This window comes from Mustela putorius, unplaced genomic scaffold (genome assembly GCF_011764305.1).
Source record: "Mustela putorius furo isolate JIRA1106 unplaced genomic scaffold, ASM1176430v1.1 tig00000145_pilon_pilon_pilon, whole genome shotgun sequence".
NCBI lineage: Eukaryota > Metazoa > Chordata > Mammalia > Carnivora > Mustelidae > Mustela > Mustela putorius.
In genome coordinates, this window is record NW_025421294.1 from 12686119 (window position 1) to 12706109 (window position 19991).

The 19991-nt window shown below is 35.9% G+C and overlaps 1 protein-coding gene across 7 annotated transcripts in view; it reads right to left on the reverse strand.

Moving 5' to 3' along the window:
* Nucleotides 1–19991, reverse strand: part of MAP3K1 (mitogen-activated protein kinase kinase kinase 1) — an 80097-nt gene that overhangs the window by 19892 nt on the left and 40214 nt on the right. For all 7 annotated transcript variants that reach the window (XR_006605329.1, XR_006605331.1, XR_006605330.1 and 4 more), the window contains exons 2-7: nucleotides 15316–15466; nucleotides 11818–12018; nucleotides 8106–8306; nucleotides 7584–7700; nucleotides 7072–7220; nucleotides 81–202 (exon numbers count right to left, since the gene is read on the reverse strand). Coding sequence is in view for 4 of the 7 variants with exons in the window: in XM_004744632.3 (XP_004744689.2) it covers nucleotides 81–202; nucleotides 7072–7220; nucleotides 7584–7700; nucleotides 8106–8306; nucleotides 11818–12018; nucleotides 15316–15466 (941 nt within the window). In the remaining 3 variants the exon portion in view is untranslated. The remainder of the gene's footprint in view (nucleotides 1–80; nucleotides 203–7071; nucleotides 7221–7583; nucleotides 7701–8105; nucleotides 8307–11817; nucleotides 12019–15315; nucleotides 15467–19991) is intronic.

Below are 19991 nucleotides of genomic sequence, written 5' to 3' on the forward strand. Positions count from 1 at the left end.
CATGTTAAAATCCTAAAGAATATAGTTAACTCCTAAAGTAACCATGCTGAGTAGGCACAGGGAGAAAAAGAGCCACATACAGATTGACATGCAGTGATGATGCAGCTTGTTCCTGCAGCCATCTTCACACACGGTAAGACTCTCTTCATCAAGCATGCCCAACAAGCATATAGGACACATCTGTTCCTCCTCATCTTTTATACTGTGAGGAAGGAGAAAGGAAAGCATTAAATGCCAAAGAATATAATGCAGAATTAACACCACAGCTAAAAACAATTTTGGATTCTTTACAATACGAAAAAAAAACTCATTAGAAATTCTTGTTAGGGGACGCCTGGGTGGCTCAGTTGGTTAAGCAGCTGCCTTCGGCTCAGGTCATGATCCCAGCGTCCTGGGATCGAGTCCCACATCGGGCTCCTTGCTCAGCGGGAAGCCTGCTTCTCCCTCTACCTCTGCCTGCCGTTCTGTCTGCCTGTGCTCGCTCTCTTCCCTCTCTCTCTCTGATAAATAAATAAAAATCTTAATAAAAAAAAAAAGAAATTCTTGTTAGGAGCATCTTCTATAGAACTATTTGAGAAATATTTATTTCTTCTATTGCTATAGACGAATTTTAAGTAAGAGTCACACCACTAATATTTATAGATTATGGGTATGTGTTAACCTTTTCTTGCTATGAATACAATTCAAAATATGAAGTATAATCTTAGAGACCTATGTAGCCCCAAAATTCTGCAGTTGTACCTTTTCAACAACTACTATAAGGTTTGACTTATGGAAATGTGATATGCCAACAGATTCAAGATTTCGATCATTGAAAAGGACCTTAGAGCTCATCTATTCTTAAGTCTGAAGGCCCATCACAGGTGCTTTTTGTGGGTCTATAAACTGGTTCAACTTTCCTAGAAACTAAGCTAAAACATACGTCACATTGTTAATAAGCAAAGCCCTTCAATTAGACTTCCAGGAATGTATCATAAGGAAACAGAATAATGAATATCTGTATCTGTATCTGTATATCTTCACTGCAGTATTATTTAGCATAAAGGAAAAAACCAAATGAACATCAAAAGGTTAAAAAAAATAGTACATCACACACTGTGAAGCTTTTAAAAAGGATCTAAGACATTCATAAATAATGACAAAAACACTCACAATATACTACTATATGGTGGGAGAAAACATGACAGAATTCTAATTTGTATAGAACAATTTCAATATATGGCAAAACTGCAACTTTATTGTGTATATTTAAAGTATACTGTATATATTTGAACACTCTTAATACACAAAGTACTTATAAAAATCAGTAAGAAGGGGTGCCTGGGTGGCTCAGTGGATTAAGCCGCTGCCTTCGGCTCAGGTCATGATCTTAGTGTCCTGGGATCAAGCCCCGCATTGGGCTCTTTGCTTAGCGGGGAGCCTGCTTCTCTCTCTCTCTCTGCCTGACTCTCTGCCTACTTGTGATCTCTCTTTCTCTGTGTTAAATAAATAAATAAAATCTTTAAAAAAAAAAAAAAAGTAAGAAACTGTTGGTGGGAATGCAAGTTGGCGTAGCCTCTTTGGAGGACAGTGTGGAGATTCCTCAAGAAATTAAAAACAGAGCTTCCTTATGACCCTGCCATTGCACTACTGGGTATTTACCCCAAAGATACAGATGTAGTGAAAAGAAGGGCCATCTGTACCCCAATGTTTATAGCAGCAATGGCCACAGTCGCCAAACTATGGAAAGAACCAAGATGCCCTTCAATGGACGAATGGATAAGGAAGATGTGGTCCATATACACTATGGACCTCCATCAGAAAGGACGAATACCCAACTTTTGTAGCAACATGGACGGGACTGGAAGAGATGATGCTGAGTGAAATAAGTCAAGCAGAGAGTGTCAATTATCATATGGTTTCACTTATTTGTGGAGCATAACAAATAGCATGGAGAACAAGGGGTGTTAGAGAAGAGAAGGGAGTTGGGGGAAATTGGAAGGGGAGGTGAACCACGAGAGACTGTGGACTCTGAAAAACAATCTGAGGGGTCTGAAGTGGCGGGGGGTGGGAGTTTGGGGGAACCAGGTGGTGGGTATTATAGAGGGCATGGATTGCATGGAGCACTGGGTATGGTGCAAAAAATAATGAATACTGTTATGCTGAAAATAAATAAAAGAAAAATCAGTAAGAAAAATACTAGTAATTCAATAGTAAAATGGGCAAAGAAGATAAAAAAGCAACTGAAATGAAAAACACAAATAGCCGATTAAGTATGAAAATTGAATTACAAATGCATATTAATCCAACTGTATCTTTTTTTTAAATAATCTGGTTGACACAAATTGTGTAAGTTGGTAACATCTGGCTTCATTTTGGCATAGGAAAACAAGTTCTCATATATACTACTGGTGGGAGTAAAAACTGAAATTTTTGAAAGGGAATTGCTAATATTTCTTAAATTACTTAATGTACATATGCATGACCTAAAAAACTATTTTCTAGAATGCTGTCCTACAGAGTCATTTGGAATATATAAACAAAGCAAATGTATTGCATTTAATAGGCAAAAAGTTGGGTGTACTAAATGTCCATTAATTACGGCAATGGCAAAATAAATTGTGTCCTATCTACATTATCTTATACAGCCATAAAAAAAAGTAGTGTGTATTTTTGTACTGACTCAGGAAAATCATCCTGGTATCTAAAATTAAAAAAAAAAAAAGTTTCAGATCAAAATTTAAAGCATGAAATTTATATTTGTTTAAAAAACAAAGATGAGAGAAGTACTAAGGAGTGTGTGTATGTATATAAAAAAACAATGCAGGGGAGAGTTTTATTTCAGTTTTTAAAAGTTGTATTACACTGTTAACAGTAGTTATTTTGTATGCAGCTCAGACTGGAGAGAGGGGTTTTGTTTTATATTTTATAAATTGTTGTTGAACCTTTATGATGTCACGAGTGGCTTTTAAAAATCAGCAATATTATTTCCATTACAGTATATAGACTAGGTTCTGAGATGTTAAATAAGCTGCCAAAGACCATTAAAATTAGTTTGTGCTATGCTTTAATTTGAGGAGAACATTTCATATTCTGCCTACCCCAACAAATTCGAGTCTTTACTAAGCTTAGGCTTTTCTCTGGGCCTAATATTACACTTCTACAACCTTAAGCTATAGTTCCTGAAAAACAGTCTGGATGACAGCAAAGTAACAGTTTGCTTAAAAAACTTTAATAAAAGCTGAACAAACGGGTGCAACAAAGTCATGATGCATGATTCCTGAGGTGAAGGCACACATACTAGTCTCTTCCCCTCCTGATTATTTGCCTCTTCTCTTTATCTCTTTTCATAATTATGGAGCTATGTGGAATGGGGAAGTGCTGTCAAAATATATATGTGGTAATGATAAAAATGAACAGATACATGGCAGAAATCACTTGTACAACAGTCTATAATAAACATATGAATGGCAGAGATGATCCCAGGTCAAGTAACTTTCAAATTACACCAAAAATAGCTTATTCAAATGACTTAGAAGAAAAAAATAAAATTCCACAATTTAGTCCAATTGCAAGTATAACTTATCAAACAAATGCTTTTCTTTTTTTTTTTCAAAGTTTTTTAATTTTTAAGACTTTATTTATTTGACAAAGAAAGAGACAGCAAAAGAGGGAACACAAGTAGGAGGAGTGGGAGAGGGCGAAGCAGGCCTCCCACTGAGCAGGGAGACCCATGTGGGGCTGGATTCCAGGACCCTGGGATCATGACCTGAGCTGCAGGCAGACACTTAACAACTAAGCCACTCAGGCACCCCTCAAATACTTTTCTGACTTTAGCATTCTTTTATTGCTGGGCATGAATTGTTTCTCTATTTTCACCTTTTAAGAAACCAGCAGAAACATTTTTGTGCCCACTTCTTCTACATTATACATTTTCTTTTTACCATAGTTTTCTCAGAAGTAAAGTCACTTGAATAGAGAGCAGGTATTAGCATACTATAAGGGGATCACATTAGCCTGTACCAACTTTTGTAAATAAAGTTTTACCAGAACACAGCCATACCCATTTATTCATTTATCCTCTATGGCTACTTCAGCTACAAGGTGATGAACCTTAAAGCCCGAAGTATTTAAAGTCACCCATAATAATGCCACCTGCTAATAACCATTAAAATTCTTACTCATTATGTATACACCCACAATACCTTTATATATAAAAATTAGATTCAGGGAGTGCATGGGTGGCTCAGTGGGTTAAAGCCTCTGCCTTCGGCTCAGGTCATGATCTCAGGGTCCTGGGATTGAGCCCTGCACCGGGCCCTCTGCTCAGCAGGGAGCCTGCTTCCTCCTTTCTCTCTCTGGCTGCCTCTCTGCCTACTTGTGATCTCTGTCTGTCAAATAAATAAATAAAATCTTTAAAAAAAAATTAGATTCAGGCATAACATACAGTATTATAGAACCTGGATTTGGTTTCATGCCATTCAGTATTCTTCAGACTACATAATTAAAAAAAAAAATTTTTTTTTAAATACTTTGTCAGAGAGCGAGCGAGCGAGCAAGCAGGAGGTGCAGCAGGTAGAGGGAGAAAAAGGCTCCCAACAGAGCCAGAAGTCCGATGTGGGACTCGATCCCAGGACCCCGGGGATCATGATCTCCTAAATGGAAGGCAGACGTTTAACTGACTGAGCCACCCAGGTGTCCCCATAATTTTTTTTTTAAAGATTTATTTATTTGAGAGAGTGCACAAGACTGCAAGCAACAAGAGGAGAAAGGGGCAAAAAACTGGAAAGAATCTGAAGCAGACTCCCTGATAAACTCAGAGCCGGAGACCAGGCTCAGTCTCAAAATCCTGAGAGCACGATCTGTGCTGAAATCAAGAGTTGGATGCCTAGCCAACTGAGCCACCCAGGCGCCCCAGAAGCATAATTTTAATAGTTGCTGCATGAACTATTCCTAATATGGGTATACTTTAACCATTCCCTGGCTGGATATTTAAGCTACTCTCAATTTTTTCCATAATACTGTGACAGAGTTATATATATAAATCTTGTGCATTTCTCAGATTAAAATTTTTGTCAAAAAAGTACATTTACTACATCAACAAATATAAACGTTTTTTAAAAAAACATATTTTTTTCCAGAAGACTACAGAACTTGACATATGGTGAAGCAAATCCTTATACAAGAACTGAACTGTCTGACAAATTATCTAAATAAATCTATATAAATATCTAAATATCTATACAAATAAATTTTTTTTTAAATGACCATTTCCTTAGTATGTTTGTTAGCTTCTTGAAATTTTTTTGTGAATGTTCTCTTCACGCCCTTTGCCCATTTATGTACTAAGACCTTAGGTTCACTTTGTCCCAATTCTGGCTTTTGTTGTTTCTTATATAATTTAAAATTAATACAATGCAATCAGGTCTCCAGACAGAGTTCCTGTTTTTTTTTTTTTTATTGTAGTCTTTAGATATAAAAATTTGTGGTTACATGAAACATTAACCTACTTACCTGTACAGTATAATGTCAGTATATCAAGACAGCTTCAGTGGTTCCCCCCATATATATATTAATCCAAGTGAATAAATAAAACCTCCATATTATGGCCAGTCCATATTTGGAAGTTATCTTCATTTATTTTAGAGAGAAACTTTCTATTTTAACTTTGGCTACCCGGTTTTAAACATTTTTTTTTTTCTTTTCCAAAGCAAAAAGCTATAGCAATGTGAATAAAAAGGAGGAGGGTTCCAGAATAAGTTTGGGTCATGAAGCTCAAGAAATAAAGCTCACTTTTTCACTATTTACAAGAGATAAGGAGTAACAGAAAGAGCCCTGAACTAGAAGTCAAGATACTTCCTTTGCTCAGCTGAGTTGCATGACCTCTTTTGGCTTCAGTTATCACTAAACCATGTAAACTTAAGAATCTCTTAATTCCCCCCAAAACTTGTAAAACTCTGCAATTCTAAAACCAATTCATTTAATAAAAAATAAGAAAATCTAGACATTTACTTTTTCCATATATCTTCTCCATTCTTTTCTTTACAAATCCCTTGACCTCATTACTTTTCATTCCTCATCAATTTTGAAGTAGTAATAATACTTTAAAAAATTGCTGATATGAAGATGGGACTTAATCACTAAGACTAGTGCTTCTCAAACAGGTGCCTCGGGAACATATAGGAGGTGCCTTTTAAGAGAAGCAGCATTCCTTTTCTGGAGTGATTTTAAAAACTCATTTTTACCAGTGAAGGAACCAATGAAGGAACCCAATAAAGAACTTAGAAAAGAAAGAAAATTCACATGAGAATTGAAAATTTTTTCACACCTGTCATTTTGGGCTGTATTTCAGATCCTCAGCATTACGTGTTCATTCTTATTAGCAGCTAGGCAATGGAAGAGTTTGAGAAGCATTGTAGATTTTAAATACCTGTGATTAACAGCTCCTGTATCACTTAATTACAAATGATTAATCTGTTTAGAAGAGCATCCTTGTGTTCTCACACAAAACAGCCTGTAATGAGGATTCTGTGAAAATATCTATGAAAGAAGTAGCGATGTCATACAATTTAAGGTACTACATGGGAAACTGATTTTGGAAAACCACTTTGGCGTGTATATAATTTGTTTATAAAAGAACTAAAGACTTATTTTTTACACAGTAGCTCAACTTCACTGTCTGCCAAAGAGTGGTAAAACCATGTAATGAGGTTTGTATAAGAACAGAATGAGAAACCATATTAGGTGCTTGGCAAAAAGTAATGATTGATAAACAGTAGCCACTTATATTTTATACTTGCCACCTGATTTTTCTTATGAAGTGCCTATTATATTCTGATTTTTATGGTGCCATTTTTCAACAGTGTAGTTTTTCAGGATGAAAAGTCCATATATATATATATGTATGTATATATGTATGTATACACACAAATACTCAGATGACCTTTAAATATTGTTTACCCTTGATTTTAACTTCAAAGCCAAGATTCAGTAATTATTTTCGAGCAACTTAACAAGTAAATATAAAAAATTACCCCTATAATTAAAAAGTAACACTGGATTAATGCTTTTAATTCCTTAAATTGTACTAACCTGTTTTCTGAACTAGATGTAGAAGTACTAGATGATGACAATGTATGAGAATTTGACATGCGTGAAACAAACTTCTGGATGGTGTTACGAGATGGAGCTTTGATCCTTGAGCTACGCCTACTGTGGTATTTCTGGAACAAACTTTCAACCTAACATTGAAAAAAAACAGTAACAATGATATTCGCACTATAATATACATATAAAGAGTTCTAGAGGTTCCACTGTCTTTTATTTCATAAAATTTTTCACAAAGCCAATCTTAAGAGCTTCAAAAATAAGAACATATATAGCTTACTACGGACAATATTTACTATAACATGTCAGTGTTTACTTTCTTTTCAATCTGGAAGAAAAACTAGTCAATGAATTATAAGAGATAAGTCTCAAATAATTCTTAAATATCTTCACACCTTCAAAATGTCTCTTTAAATTTATAGCTCACGAGAAATTGCCACAAATGAGCCATAAAAAATTGTTAGCAGTTTTACTCTAAAGCATTTATTAAAAATTACCTCAAAATTCTTTAAAGTTTTTCTCCATAACATTGGGTCTGAAGGTTCTAGTTGAAACACCCGGAGCATAACAAACAACAGATGAATACAAAAAGTTCCACGGCCACAGCTGCAGTTCTAAAGAGTTACAGAGAATTTATCGGTAATAAATCTGTGGTTCCATCAGAATTCCCAAGATGATCACTTTTTTAAAATTTCCAAGTTTAACAATGTTTCTGTTAATTTGCTTCATTATTCTTACATAGTAAAGTATATAAGAATATGTAAGAAAAGTATACACTATGACTTAATCTCTTATTTTTGGTGAATTTATTAAATCAGATTTGTGGTCTAAAGTATATTGAGTCATACTAGAGACCTTCACAAATACATCAAATAAAAATGTTTATTAGCCCAAAATATATTTTAAATTCACTTTAGTTAACTAAAGAGAATTAACTCATCTAAATTTAAACTGTTATAGTACATACATTTGAGTTAATACCAGATACTAATAAAATGTAAAATGGTGAAAAATCCTACCTGAGGCCCAATAAACACCCGGTATTTGTTGTCTGGGCTGTCTCCTCCAATTAGGAAAGAGTTGGGTCCTATTTGTTGCAATAAGTACAGCCTGGCCCGCATAACTTTGTTTACACGGCGGTTTGTCTCCTCAGGGCTGTATGGTGAGAAGCCATCTGGTGAAGGGGCTCTTCGAGGTGGTGTGACTCGCCCACTCTGAAACTTCACAACGTTATTTTTGTGTTAGGTATATTACTTACTTCTTGATAAGAATCAATGACCTCCAAAAGGGTCAAACCAGATATGGCCACGTGGCATTTTATATTCCGAAAAAATGCTCCAAAATATAATGGGACAAAATTTGTTTTGCAAATGCTTATCTGACATATGCATCACAAATAAACTTCTAAAATCTCAGTCATCCTTATAACTAATGACAAATATTTGGCCAAGTGAGACAACTATGTGGTAGTTTTACAAAATGTAAATATTTGAGTTCTTTGAAAAGCATCAGGTAAATCAAGATTAAAAGCATAAAAATTCATCCATAAGCAAGCAAAATGAATTGCTTCTTTCTAGTGATAAAAATTAAACATCCAATTCCCTGGCTTCCACTTAACATGTTACTAAATGTTCTTTGCAACTGGTAATTTATAACTACCATGGAATTCCTCCCATATATTCTATAGAGAACTAGTAAGTGACTTTCCCCAGATTAAGACATTTCACTGAAGGCAGACAAAATCTCCTGTGGTCAAGGTGATATATACCACTCATTCCACTCCATTGATTCCCCTAGAACTTGGACTTTCTATAGTAATGCCCAGGGGGAATTCTAATCCTTTTTGATGCCTTGTTTAATTGCTAAAGATAATAAATGCTAGTGAGAACACGAGGCTAGATTAGAACCTTCATACAGTGCTGGTGGGAAAATAAAATGGTACAGCTGCTTTGGAAAACACAAGCCAGCAATTCCACCTTCGGGTATAAACCCAAGAGAGGTGAAAAAATGCAAAGAGATCTGTACATAAGTGTTCCAAACAGCATTATTCATAACAACCAAAGACTGGAAACAACCCAGAAGTCCAGCAACTAACAAATGGATAAACCAAATGTGTTTATCCATACAAAAGACTGTTATTCTATAGTTAAAAATGAAGTACCTCCAAACAGAATTACAGAGAATTGGGTCAACTGGAAATTAGTTTTGAATGTTAAACAAACAAACAAAAAATCCCATGAATATGGCATAGCTAATATTTTTACGTTAAAATACGTATGTATGTGGCAAAAATCAACACACACATTGATAAACATATTTTGTGGGGGGATAAAAAACAAAAACAAAAAAAACCCAAATGGGGTACTGGTACAAGTTATACTATGGATGAACCTCAAAAATATGATAGGTGACAGAAACCAATAAAAAAAAAAAAAACACATATACTGAATGATTCCATTTACTGTTTATGAAATAACTAGAACAGGCAATTATATATAGACTAAGAAAGCAGATTAATAGTTGCCAAGGGCTGGGCAGAGACTGCTAATTGGTCTGTGGTTTCTTTTTGGGGTGATAGAAATGTTTTAAAGTTGACTATAGTGATGGCTACAACTCTGGATAGACCAAAACCCAATGAATACTACAATTTAAACAGGTGAATTATACAGTATAGGAATTATATCTCAATCCAGCCATTACTTTTTTAGTAGGCAGTTATTAAAAAGTAAAAGAAAAAACAAGTACACATGCACATGCTATATGACCTAAGTATTCAGACTATGGATATGCTCACAGATGTGTAAAATGCCATATGCATAAAAAGTATGTTTGCAGGACCATTTTTTTTTTTTAGTAATGAAAACAAGGAATATACATGTCCATTAATTAGTATGCAGTTCATTAAATAAAGTATGATTTATCCAGATAATGAAATGCTAAACTTAGTGTTAAAAAAAACAAGAGGTAATTCTGACTAACATATATCCTAAAGTGGGGGAGTGAAGGGGAAATGCAATTCTGTATACACTTGTGGTAGACTTTTATACTTTGATGGCCCCTGTACCTCCCTGTATTTACACCCTTGTGTAGTCCCCCATCACACTGATTCTGGATATACAACTAGCATGGAACTACCTTTGGGCAATAAGGCATTAGGAAACAAGGCAGTTTGAAAAAAGCTTCCACACTGGACTTGCCCTCTTGATACACCCTTTTTTTTTTTTTTTTTTTTTTTTTTTTTTTTTTGGTCTCATAGTTCGAGAGGCTACAAGTCCAAGAACAGGTGTGTCAGCAGGGTTCCCTCTGAGGACAGAGAGAATCTGTTCCATGCTCTCTCCTAGTTTGCAAAACTTGGTGTTGCAACCTAACTTCCATGCTATGAGGAAGAGATGCCAACAGCCTCCAACTGTTCTGGTATCCCAGCTGAAGCACCAGACACATGAGTGAGGAAGCATCTTGGATATTCCAGCTTCAGCAGATATCATGAGGAACAGACATAAGTCATTCTTGCTGAGCCCTGCCTAATTTACATGAGCAAAACCAAGATTGTTCTTGTTTTAAGTTTAAAAATAATGGCTCATTTAAAGATGTGTCAACATAAAGCCAATAAATACTGTTAGGTAGTTTGGACTTTAATGTAAAAAAAATTATTTAAAATTTACTTTTGGAAGGATTTATGTGCTGATCAGAGGAAAACCAGATGCCCCCCTGTAGTCATGATCTTAGTCATTCTACCACCTACTCATTTGCTCTTTGCTCTTCAAGTTCAGAAAGTAAAATTTAACTTGCATTTCTTCACTAGAAGTCTTTCTCTCTCTCAGAAAGTTAGCACCTACATTTTGCAAATCTCTCTAATGTCTGATTTAATACAGAAGACAGCTGGATTCTCATCCATACTTCTGCATTGCGTCTGCTGTGATAATGACATTTTGGTTAAAGTACATGAAGAAAATGTGGCTTCACAAATATATGCAGCTGGAAAAGGTATTTTAAAAGACTCTTCCAATAATTATGAACACTCTTCTTTGATACTAGTCCCAAGACTGTGATATGAAATCTGAAACCAGATCAACAAACTTTTCCTACTCTTACACATGAAAATCCAGATCTGTCTTTCACAATTTGAATGGATCATTTACCTAAGGATGATTCTGTTTCATCATGCATTGGTCATTAAGAAAATACTGGTTCACCAAGTTATGCAGATTTCCTAAATGTTTATGCATTTCGCTGTGCATTACATTAAAAAAAGGTCACATTTGGTAACTTCACCAATCTTGTTAGAAAATTCAAGTATTGGGAAACTGCCAAGTTTATAGTGGTGGATATGAGTTTCCTGAAATTCTAAACTCCCTAGTTAAAAAACATTTCAATTTTCTTTCTTGAAGTTCCTTCCTTCACTTAACTTGTCTTAAGGAAAATGTCTGCCAAAAATACCCCGATTCCTGTTGTCATAGCCTTAATTTAGGTGAATGCATCAGCTTTACCCACCACTGTAAATGTTTATGCAGTTAAAGAGGCAAGTGAGATCTCAGTTTTATTACAAAATTTGTTTTGATCTAATGGATCCACAGAAAAGGTCTCAGGACCTGCACTCTTCCCCCAACCAAGGGTTTGTGGACTACACTTGGAGAAATGTTGCTGTAACAGATGGCTAGCCAATCTTTTCTGTGTTATAAATGTATCAAAAAATTATAGAAACTTAATATACTTTTTGAAACATTAACTTACAGGCACTGGAGAAACTCTTTTTCTCCGAACTCCTGGAGATTCCGACTTCACTGAGCGACCCGATGGGGAGCTGCCAGGAGAAGGACTACGTCGGCCTTTGGGAGCGGGTGACATGGTGCTCGCCTGGCCCTCTCCTTGTGACTCAGTTGCCAAGTTGTGAATTTCAGAACCATCTCCTTTAATAGGGATTGGTTTTACCACCTAAATTAAAATTCCAATATTCTGATTACTTAACAATATAAAAAATGAAGTAAATTTAAACACAGGAGGCCAAAAAATTAATTCAAGTTTTCATTACACAATGTTATACAAATATAACAACTTATCAACTTTTATTTAGTATTACTTCAAACAATGAATGTTAAGACTATTTTTACCCACAGATTTCATTCATTTAGGCTTTATCACTAGTTAAAATGTTACATATAATTTTAGAATTTAGTATTATCTGTTATTATGTCCCCTAAATCACTTAACATTCAAAATCAATAATCATAGGTTAGTAAACAAACATGAAAAATAAGCACTTTTACCTTCTACAGTTAATTTATTCAACTAGATTCAAGGAGATGTTTTCTTTTTCATTTCTATTGAGAAAATGCAGGATCTTGAAAACAATAATGGGCATAATTTAAATGCCCAAATAGTTTGATTAATATAAAACCATTTTGCCTTTTTTTAATACAATGTTTTATTACAGTAGTTTAGACATGTATTTCAAAATCATCAAAGAAAACTACACATTTAAAGAGCAATGTCTCAAGGAGAAAGGCAGCTTGCAAGACCTGTTGTTTCTCAACAGACCTAATCTGGCTCTGACCAAAAGGCTAAACCCTGTAACCTTAGCCAACCTTCCCTGCCTTTCTCCCACTACTGTTTTACTCTACTAGCCTGCTGAAGTGCCTACCAAACATGACTAACCTGACATCTTCCTGGGCTTTCACTCCCACTTTCCCTGCTAATCACATCTCCAGCCTGTAGCACACCAGGCAGCATACCTTCACCTGGTAAAAACTCCCATCTTTTTTATTTTTTTTTTAATATTTTATTTATTTAATAGACAGAGGAGACACAGACAGAGATGGAACACAAGCAGAGAGAGTGAGAGAGGTAGAAGCAGACTCCCCTCTGAGCAGGGAGCCCGATGCAGGACTCGGTCCCGGGACCCTGGGATCAAGACCCAAGCCAGGCAGATGCATAACAACTGAGCCACCCGGGCATCCCAAAACTACCATCTTTTAAGGGTCAGTTAAAATCCAGATGTGCACTTAACTTTGTCAGCCTGACATTTTTCTTCTAAGTTGTTACTGTTCTCTGCCCACTCTACACATTTGGCATACAGTCGCATACTGTTCTGTGATATTTCATGCCTTTATTTTTAAGTTCCATTTTCATAATTGGGAGATATTTATACCTCACATTTTAAGAAGGACCTGATTTAAACTACATAAGCATAATAAAAACAAACAAAAGCAGAGTCCCCAAGTAGACTATAAACTTCTTAAGGGTAATATGAAATCTGTAAACTGTGAGAGGGTAGCATAACTGAATTTAAGGACTGTAAGTCGTGTCTTATTCCATACATCTCTTCCCTCTTTACCTCTGTCCTATACACAGATAACGTACTCAAGAATTTGTTGGAAAGGGGACAGTGAGAAAAAACTGAATTTAACCTTAGATAACTGAATGTCCTTAGTTTATATGTCATAAAGGATTGGCTTTTTTGGCTTCTTTTCAAAAAAGTTGTGATTTCTGCTTTATGGTATTCTCAAAAGATCTGGACTCTCCATCAGCACAAGGAGCTCCAGAAAGCACATTCAAACTTCAGATGGATTTAAACTACTCAAATATTCTTTATATTAATTGGGTAGAAATTTACCCCTTCTATAAGATGTTTTCAATAGAACTTTCTCTGTTCTAAGATGAATCCCCAATTTCTTCATCTGCATCCTCTGACATGATTACTGCAACAGTGAGGGGTTCTCACCATACTACTTCATATGAAAAACAAATGAAAGGAATGTGGAAGCTTAGCTGGAAAGAAAAGGACTCATGGGTAATATGGTACCTTAGCATAAAGGCTGGTATATAAAGGAACAATTAAATATATTCTATATTAGCTCCATGGGTTAGCACCAATTGGGTAGAGTGTACAAGACAGAACACAGCTCAGTGATGAGGGAAGTCTATATGGCTACTGAGCATTAGAAACATGGCTAATGTGGCTAAGGAACAAAATTTTTACTTATTTATATTTAACTAATTTATATTTATTTTATTTTTTTAAAGATTTTATTTATTTATTTGACAGACAAGCAGGCAGAGAGGCAGGCAGAGACAGAGAGAGAGAGAGAGAGGAGAAAGCAGGTTCCCTGCTAAGCAGAGAGCCCTATGTGGGGCCTGATCCCAAGACCCTGGGATCACGACCTTAGCTGAAGGCAGAGGTTTTAGCCCACTGAGCCACCCAGGCACCCCTAACTAATTTATATTTAAATTTAAACTAAATAGGCAAGTGGGGAACACCTGGGTGGCTCAACTGGTTAAGCATCCAACTCTGGATTTCAGCTCAGGTATGATCTCAGAGTTGTGAGATTGAGCCCCATGTCGGGCTCTGCACTGGGCATGAAGCCTGTGTAAGATACTCTCTCCCTCTCCCTCTGCTCCTCCCACCTCCTATCTAACCCTCTCTTTAAAAAAAAAAAAAAAAAAAAAGGGCAAGTGGGATGAATGCAGGGCTAGATGATCATACAGCTGGAAGGTTTCAATTGTCAAATGAGTAGCTTTCCCAGTAACTTTTATGATTATACCCACCATCCCTTTGCCCTCCCCCAAATCTAATAAATCTTATCTTTACTTATAAAGAACAAACAAAAAGCAAATAAAAACCTGCTGATACAAACTGATACTGGAAAACTTAAAAATCAAGATATACTTCTTTTATAAGAAAGATGAGCACATTTCAAAGTATTTGTATACTTTAAAAGAAAATAACCATGGCAAAGGATAGAGAATGCCTTTCTTTCTTAATCCTAGCTAGCTAAGTTTTCTTTCCCTAAACCCTGGGCATCTTTTAAATTTACCTCAAACCCCATGAGTCTATTCAAACTTTTTGCTTTCCTGAATGATTTCTGGAACTTGGATCTTTGGATCCTACCTCGGAGAAAAAAAATCAAAATAAAATGTGGGAAAAAAAAAAAAAGCTTTTCTTTTTCGAAGTACAATAGAAGTCTCTACTAAAAAGTTTTAGATACTGACAGTAGGGGGCAGTGTTGCTTTAAGCATTACCTCCCCAACCCAACCAGCTTAGTTTAACAGTTTAAGGTGCTTACTGAGCATAGTTTTAGGTATATTTTGTTCCAAGTGGCTAGAATATCAAGCAAATGAAACGACTGTATTTAAAAAGAAGAAAAAAAAGCTTACAAGAGGATCTATTTATGATTCATTTCCCATTTCCTGCTATGCTTTCTTCCTTACATCAGGTAACTCCCAGCCACTTACCACAGGGCCTCTCCGGTTTCTCCTTTCCAGCCACTCATGCTTCCAGGCTGGCATACAGGTTGCCTTCAGTTTCTCCCTGATCATTCGTTCTTCTGGGCGATCGTCCATCTTGTGCAAGCCCTTGAGAGTTTCTTTACTCTCCATCTCACGACTGAAATGGAGGGAGAAACAAGAATGAGATTAATATATAAAAAATAATTTCCAAGAACAAATAGAATTTTATATCTTCATTGGACATGTAGCTAAAAAGGTAACTGCTAACGCACCTCACCAATGACTTTAAGCCAAGAATGAAAGTATCACTGTGAATCATACATACTCTTGTTCAATATCACATGATAATGAGTTTAATAATGTCTTTTTAAAAAGAAAGGTTCTATTTAGAAGGTACAGACTTAACTAACAATATTAATGCAGTCCTTGTTCCCAGGTAGTTAACAAAATGGATCCCAAGACATTAAGTGTGGCATTAACGAACACATTCATGAACACTGCATTGTTTCCAATTGCACCCCTCTCACATCCTGAAGTATTTAACAGAGATTTAGAAGAGTATTTTACTACTATAGGATTTCCAGTAATTTAAGGATTTCCAAAATTTATTCTAGCATTTCCAATAATTTAAGTCTTTATAGACTGAATCTGGTGGATATGCTCATTTTATGAAAAACAATAAATATTTAATAAGCTAACTGTAACCTAAGCCATCTTCTGTGATCCCATAATATTTGTTCAAAGCCTAAATGATTAAATTTGTATTCTCCCAACAATAGTTCCATATCAAAGCATTGGGTATACTCTGTAAATAAAAAGTAAAAATTGGTACAAACATCTGTCCTTTACTCCATAATATAGTGTGGAGTTACTAGAACAAAATAATCTGGAAGCTAGTAACTTTTGAGACCTAATTCTACAAAGCCTAAATGGTAAAGCATCTGCTTTTTTAAAAAAACATTTTATTTATTCATTAGAGAAAGAGAGTGAGCACAAGCAGGGGGAGCACAGCACAGGGAGAGGGACAAACAGCCTCTCTGCCTGGCAGAGAGCCTAATGTGGGGTTCGATCATGACCTGAGCTGAAGGCTTAACCAACTGAGACACCCAAGCACCCTATCATCTGCTAATTTCAGATACACTTATATCCACATGAGGATATATATATCAAATGCAAAACACATACGCACATATGCATGGATTTTAAAAACCTGATTTAGAAGGAAAGAGTTAAAGCATTTGTGCTCTGGAAGAAGTAACAACTTAAAAAATACTAAGCTAATTTCAGTAACTATTTTGGATATTCTATAAAGTTACAGAACAGTTGTGTGTTTTTTTTTACAAATTGGAAAAGGAAATACTCAAGGAAATACCACAGAAGATAACCGCAAGCTTACTATAAAGTCAAATGCAAACTTCTCTAGGAACTTTCCAGCTAATTACAACCATGAAGCATCAGTATCTCCAGAGAACCAGCAAAAAAAAAAAAACTTACTAAAAACTAAATATGCACTAGAAAGGAAATAGTTAATTGGTTTTTCTGAAACATCAATTCTGTGAGGGCAGTGGAAATCAAGTTAAAAATCCTGTGTAGAGAGACTGGTCTAGTTTTAGGAATGTAGAGGGCACAAAACATTTGAAACTTACAAGTGGGCACTAAGAGCATATAGTAGAATATTTCCACCACAAAGGTCTAAGAAAACTCCTGAATAGAAAGTGCCTATATGTAAAGAAAAAAGGTAAATAAAGAATGGAAGGAAGGAGATTCTTTTATCTGCTTACAAGTGCCTGGCTCTTTTTCCTGCTCTGATTATAGTATAAAATGTAACTTTTTGGGTGTCTAAGAGGAAGAGTAGAGAGGGGAGAGGAGTGGGAAAAGAAGAGAGGGCAGGAAGGGAAGGGGAAAGGTAGAAGGTAAGAAGAGAATGGGAGAGAAGGAGTGGGGCGAGGTTGGGCGAGGGAGGGCAAAGGGAAGGACAAGAAGGCAGGGAGAGTAGAGAAATGTTTTCCCAAAATTTCATCCTGTTCAGTTACTACTTACCCAGGGAAGCTCGGATTTACAGGGAACCCAACTTATGGGCTGACTGCATACCAAAAATTCACTTACAACTCTCTGGTTTGAAAAGCAAACACTTTCCCCTCTAGTAACTATGTTGCAAGGCGTGGCTAGGTTCCCAGGCTAGTTCTCAAAAAATAAGACACACTGCAGAAGCACAGTGCATTTTCACCCCAGAAGCTCCTGCACTCATGGACAAAGGAGCTTATCTTCCCTTTGGTCCTAAATGTCTCTCCTCCCCCAAATTTGTTTTATGAGTATCTCTTCTCCATTCTGTATTTTCAGTGTCTCTCTCCCTGGCACTCACCCAAACATGAAGAAGACTCTCCCTGTCTAAACAAATCTTCCTGAATGATGTGGTCTCCTTAAAGCTGGCATGATTTGCCTCTTTTCTTTACACTTGTTTGAAAATACTGTAATCACTTAAACCAGTTTCTTAATAAATAATAGGGGATATGCATACTAGTACCTCAATTTGTACATACATACAGGATTATTTCTTCACAACAAATGCTGTGAAATGGAATTGCTGGGTCAAATAGTACACAAATTAATGTTTTTGGTGATACTGGCATATTATCGTCAAGAAAATGTATCTTCTACTCCAAACCCCCAGGTCAAATTGCCAATTTAGCTGGTCTGTATTAACAACAGACTCCTAAGGAGGCTTCTTCACTTTGAATCTTACTCCAATCCAGGCTTTACAGAGCAGCCAGGGTTACTTCCTCTATTAAAACCCTCCAGGCATCCCTCTGGGTTGGACTAAAATTCAGAATGTTTAACAGGTCATATGCGGCCATGCATCATTTGGTCTTACCTCAAATGAAGTAACCTAGACCTCCACCCGGCTCCTTGTGTTTTTTTCACTGCCTGAAAAACTCCAACATCTCTCCAGCTCAAGACTTTTGCACAGACTGCTTCTTGTCTACTTTTCACCTTGTTTATTTCTGACTTTTTAACTCTTCTTCTATACCTCAGAGATGGTCCCAATCTGAGTTAGGAATCTGTAGTTCCATTCCTTCACACCATTGTACTTTTCCTTTAAAGTGCTCACTGCAATTTGCAAACCTATTTCTCCACCATAAACTATAAATTCCATGACCAGTGTTTTTATCCATCATTCTATATCCAACAACTAACAATGTCTGGCTTATGATAGGTTTCAAAGCATATATTAAATGAATGCTCATTTATTAACATCTTTGGCAGCCCTAAGGACCTTCCTAGTTTTAAAATTTGGGCGGGGGGGGGGGCAGTGCTGGGTGGCTAAGTTGATTAAGCGACTGCCTTCAGTTCAGGTCATGATCCCTAAATCCTGGAATCAAGTCCCACATCAGGCTTCCAGCTCCACAGGGAGTCTGCTTCTCCCTCTGACCTTCTCCCCTCTCATGCTCTCTCTCTCTCAAATAAATAAAATCTTTAAAAATTATTTTTTTAAAATTTTATATATTTGATATAAATATTTGATATATTTGAGAAATATATTTGATAGAAAATATATATTTTTTATATATTTGAGAGAGAGAGAAAGAGCACAAGCAGGCAGAGAAGGGAGAGGGGAGAGGGAGAAGCAGGCTTCCCGCTGAGCAAGGAGCTTGATGTGGGACTTAATCCTAGGACCCTGGGATCATGACCTGAGCTGAAGGCAGTCACTTAACCAACTGAGCCACCCAGTACCTCCCTAGTTTTACAATTTAATGACTACTCATGTTAATCTTTCTATAGTTTTGTATTTAAGACTACATTTGTAATTTAGATTTTATTCAGTGGAGCAATTTTTGTTGCTCCTAGGTTAATCTGCAAATATAAACCAAAAAGTTATTTCTAATGTTTTAATAATCATATATTATTCAAAAATGTATATTTTTTTGCATTTTAGTATCTGTGAAATCTCAATACTTCTTACAACCAAATGTTGTAATTTATGGTAGGGTTTATATAAGATAATGGTTCAGTTTATACTCAATGGGATCTTAGATTCAATGAAATAGACAGTGAATTCTGTCTACTTGCTAGGAAAAAAGTCATGTGTGTATGTATATAGCAGTCATGTAACTTCTTATTCAATTAATATTACAGCCATAACAGGAAACATCTTTTTTTTTTTTTAAACACAAACTAATCTAAACAGATAGTTGCTAAATCTCTAGGAGATTACAGGGCCCCTAATTCAATTTAGTTAAACAACATGAGTGTTTTGGAGAGTTATTTTTGCATTAGTACCTACAACCAATACCTGTTATTTTACGTTAAGTCATAACTTGAACATTTCTGACCCTTTGACAAAACAAACATACATATTTTGGGAAACTACTTTGAAGACTTTAAACATAAATGAAATTTTAGCCAGACAAATATGAGAAACTTAAAGATTGTTAAAATTAAGCTTTATCCTCCTTTCCTGTTTATTTAGGAAACATATTTCTTGCTTTTTTTTGGTTCTAAACATCATCAGAATGAATCTTTGATCAACCTAGAGCTTCAAAGAACCTTTTTCCTCTGCAGTTAGGCTTCTTGTTCTGGTCCCTTTCTAGACTTACAGAATTTACCTGCTAACAAATGAGATGGTTCAATGGTCCCTTCTTAATGAAGCCACTTGGTCCTCTGCCTGACCACCGGTGGCAGCA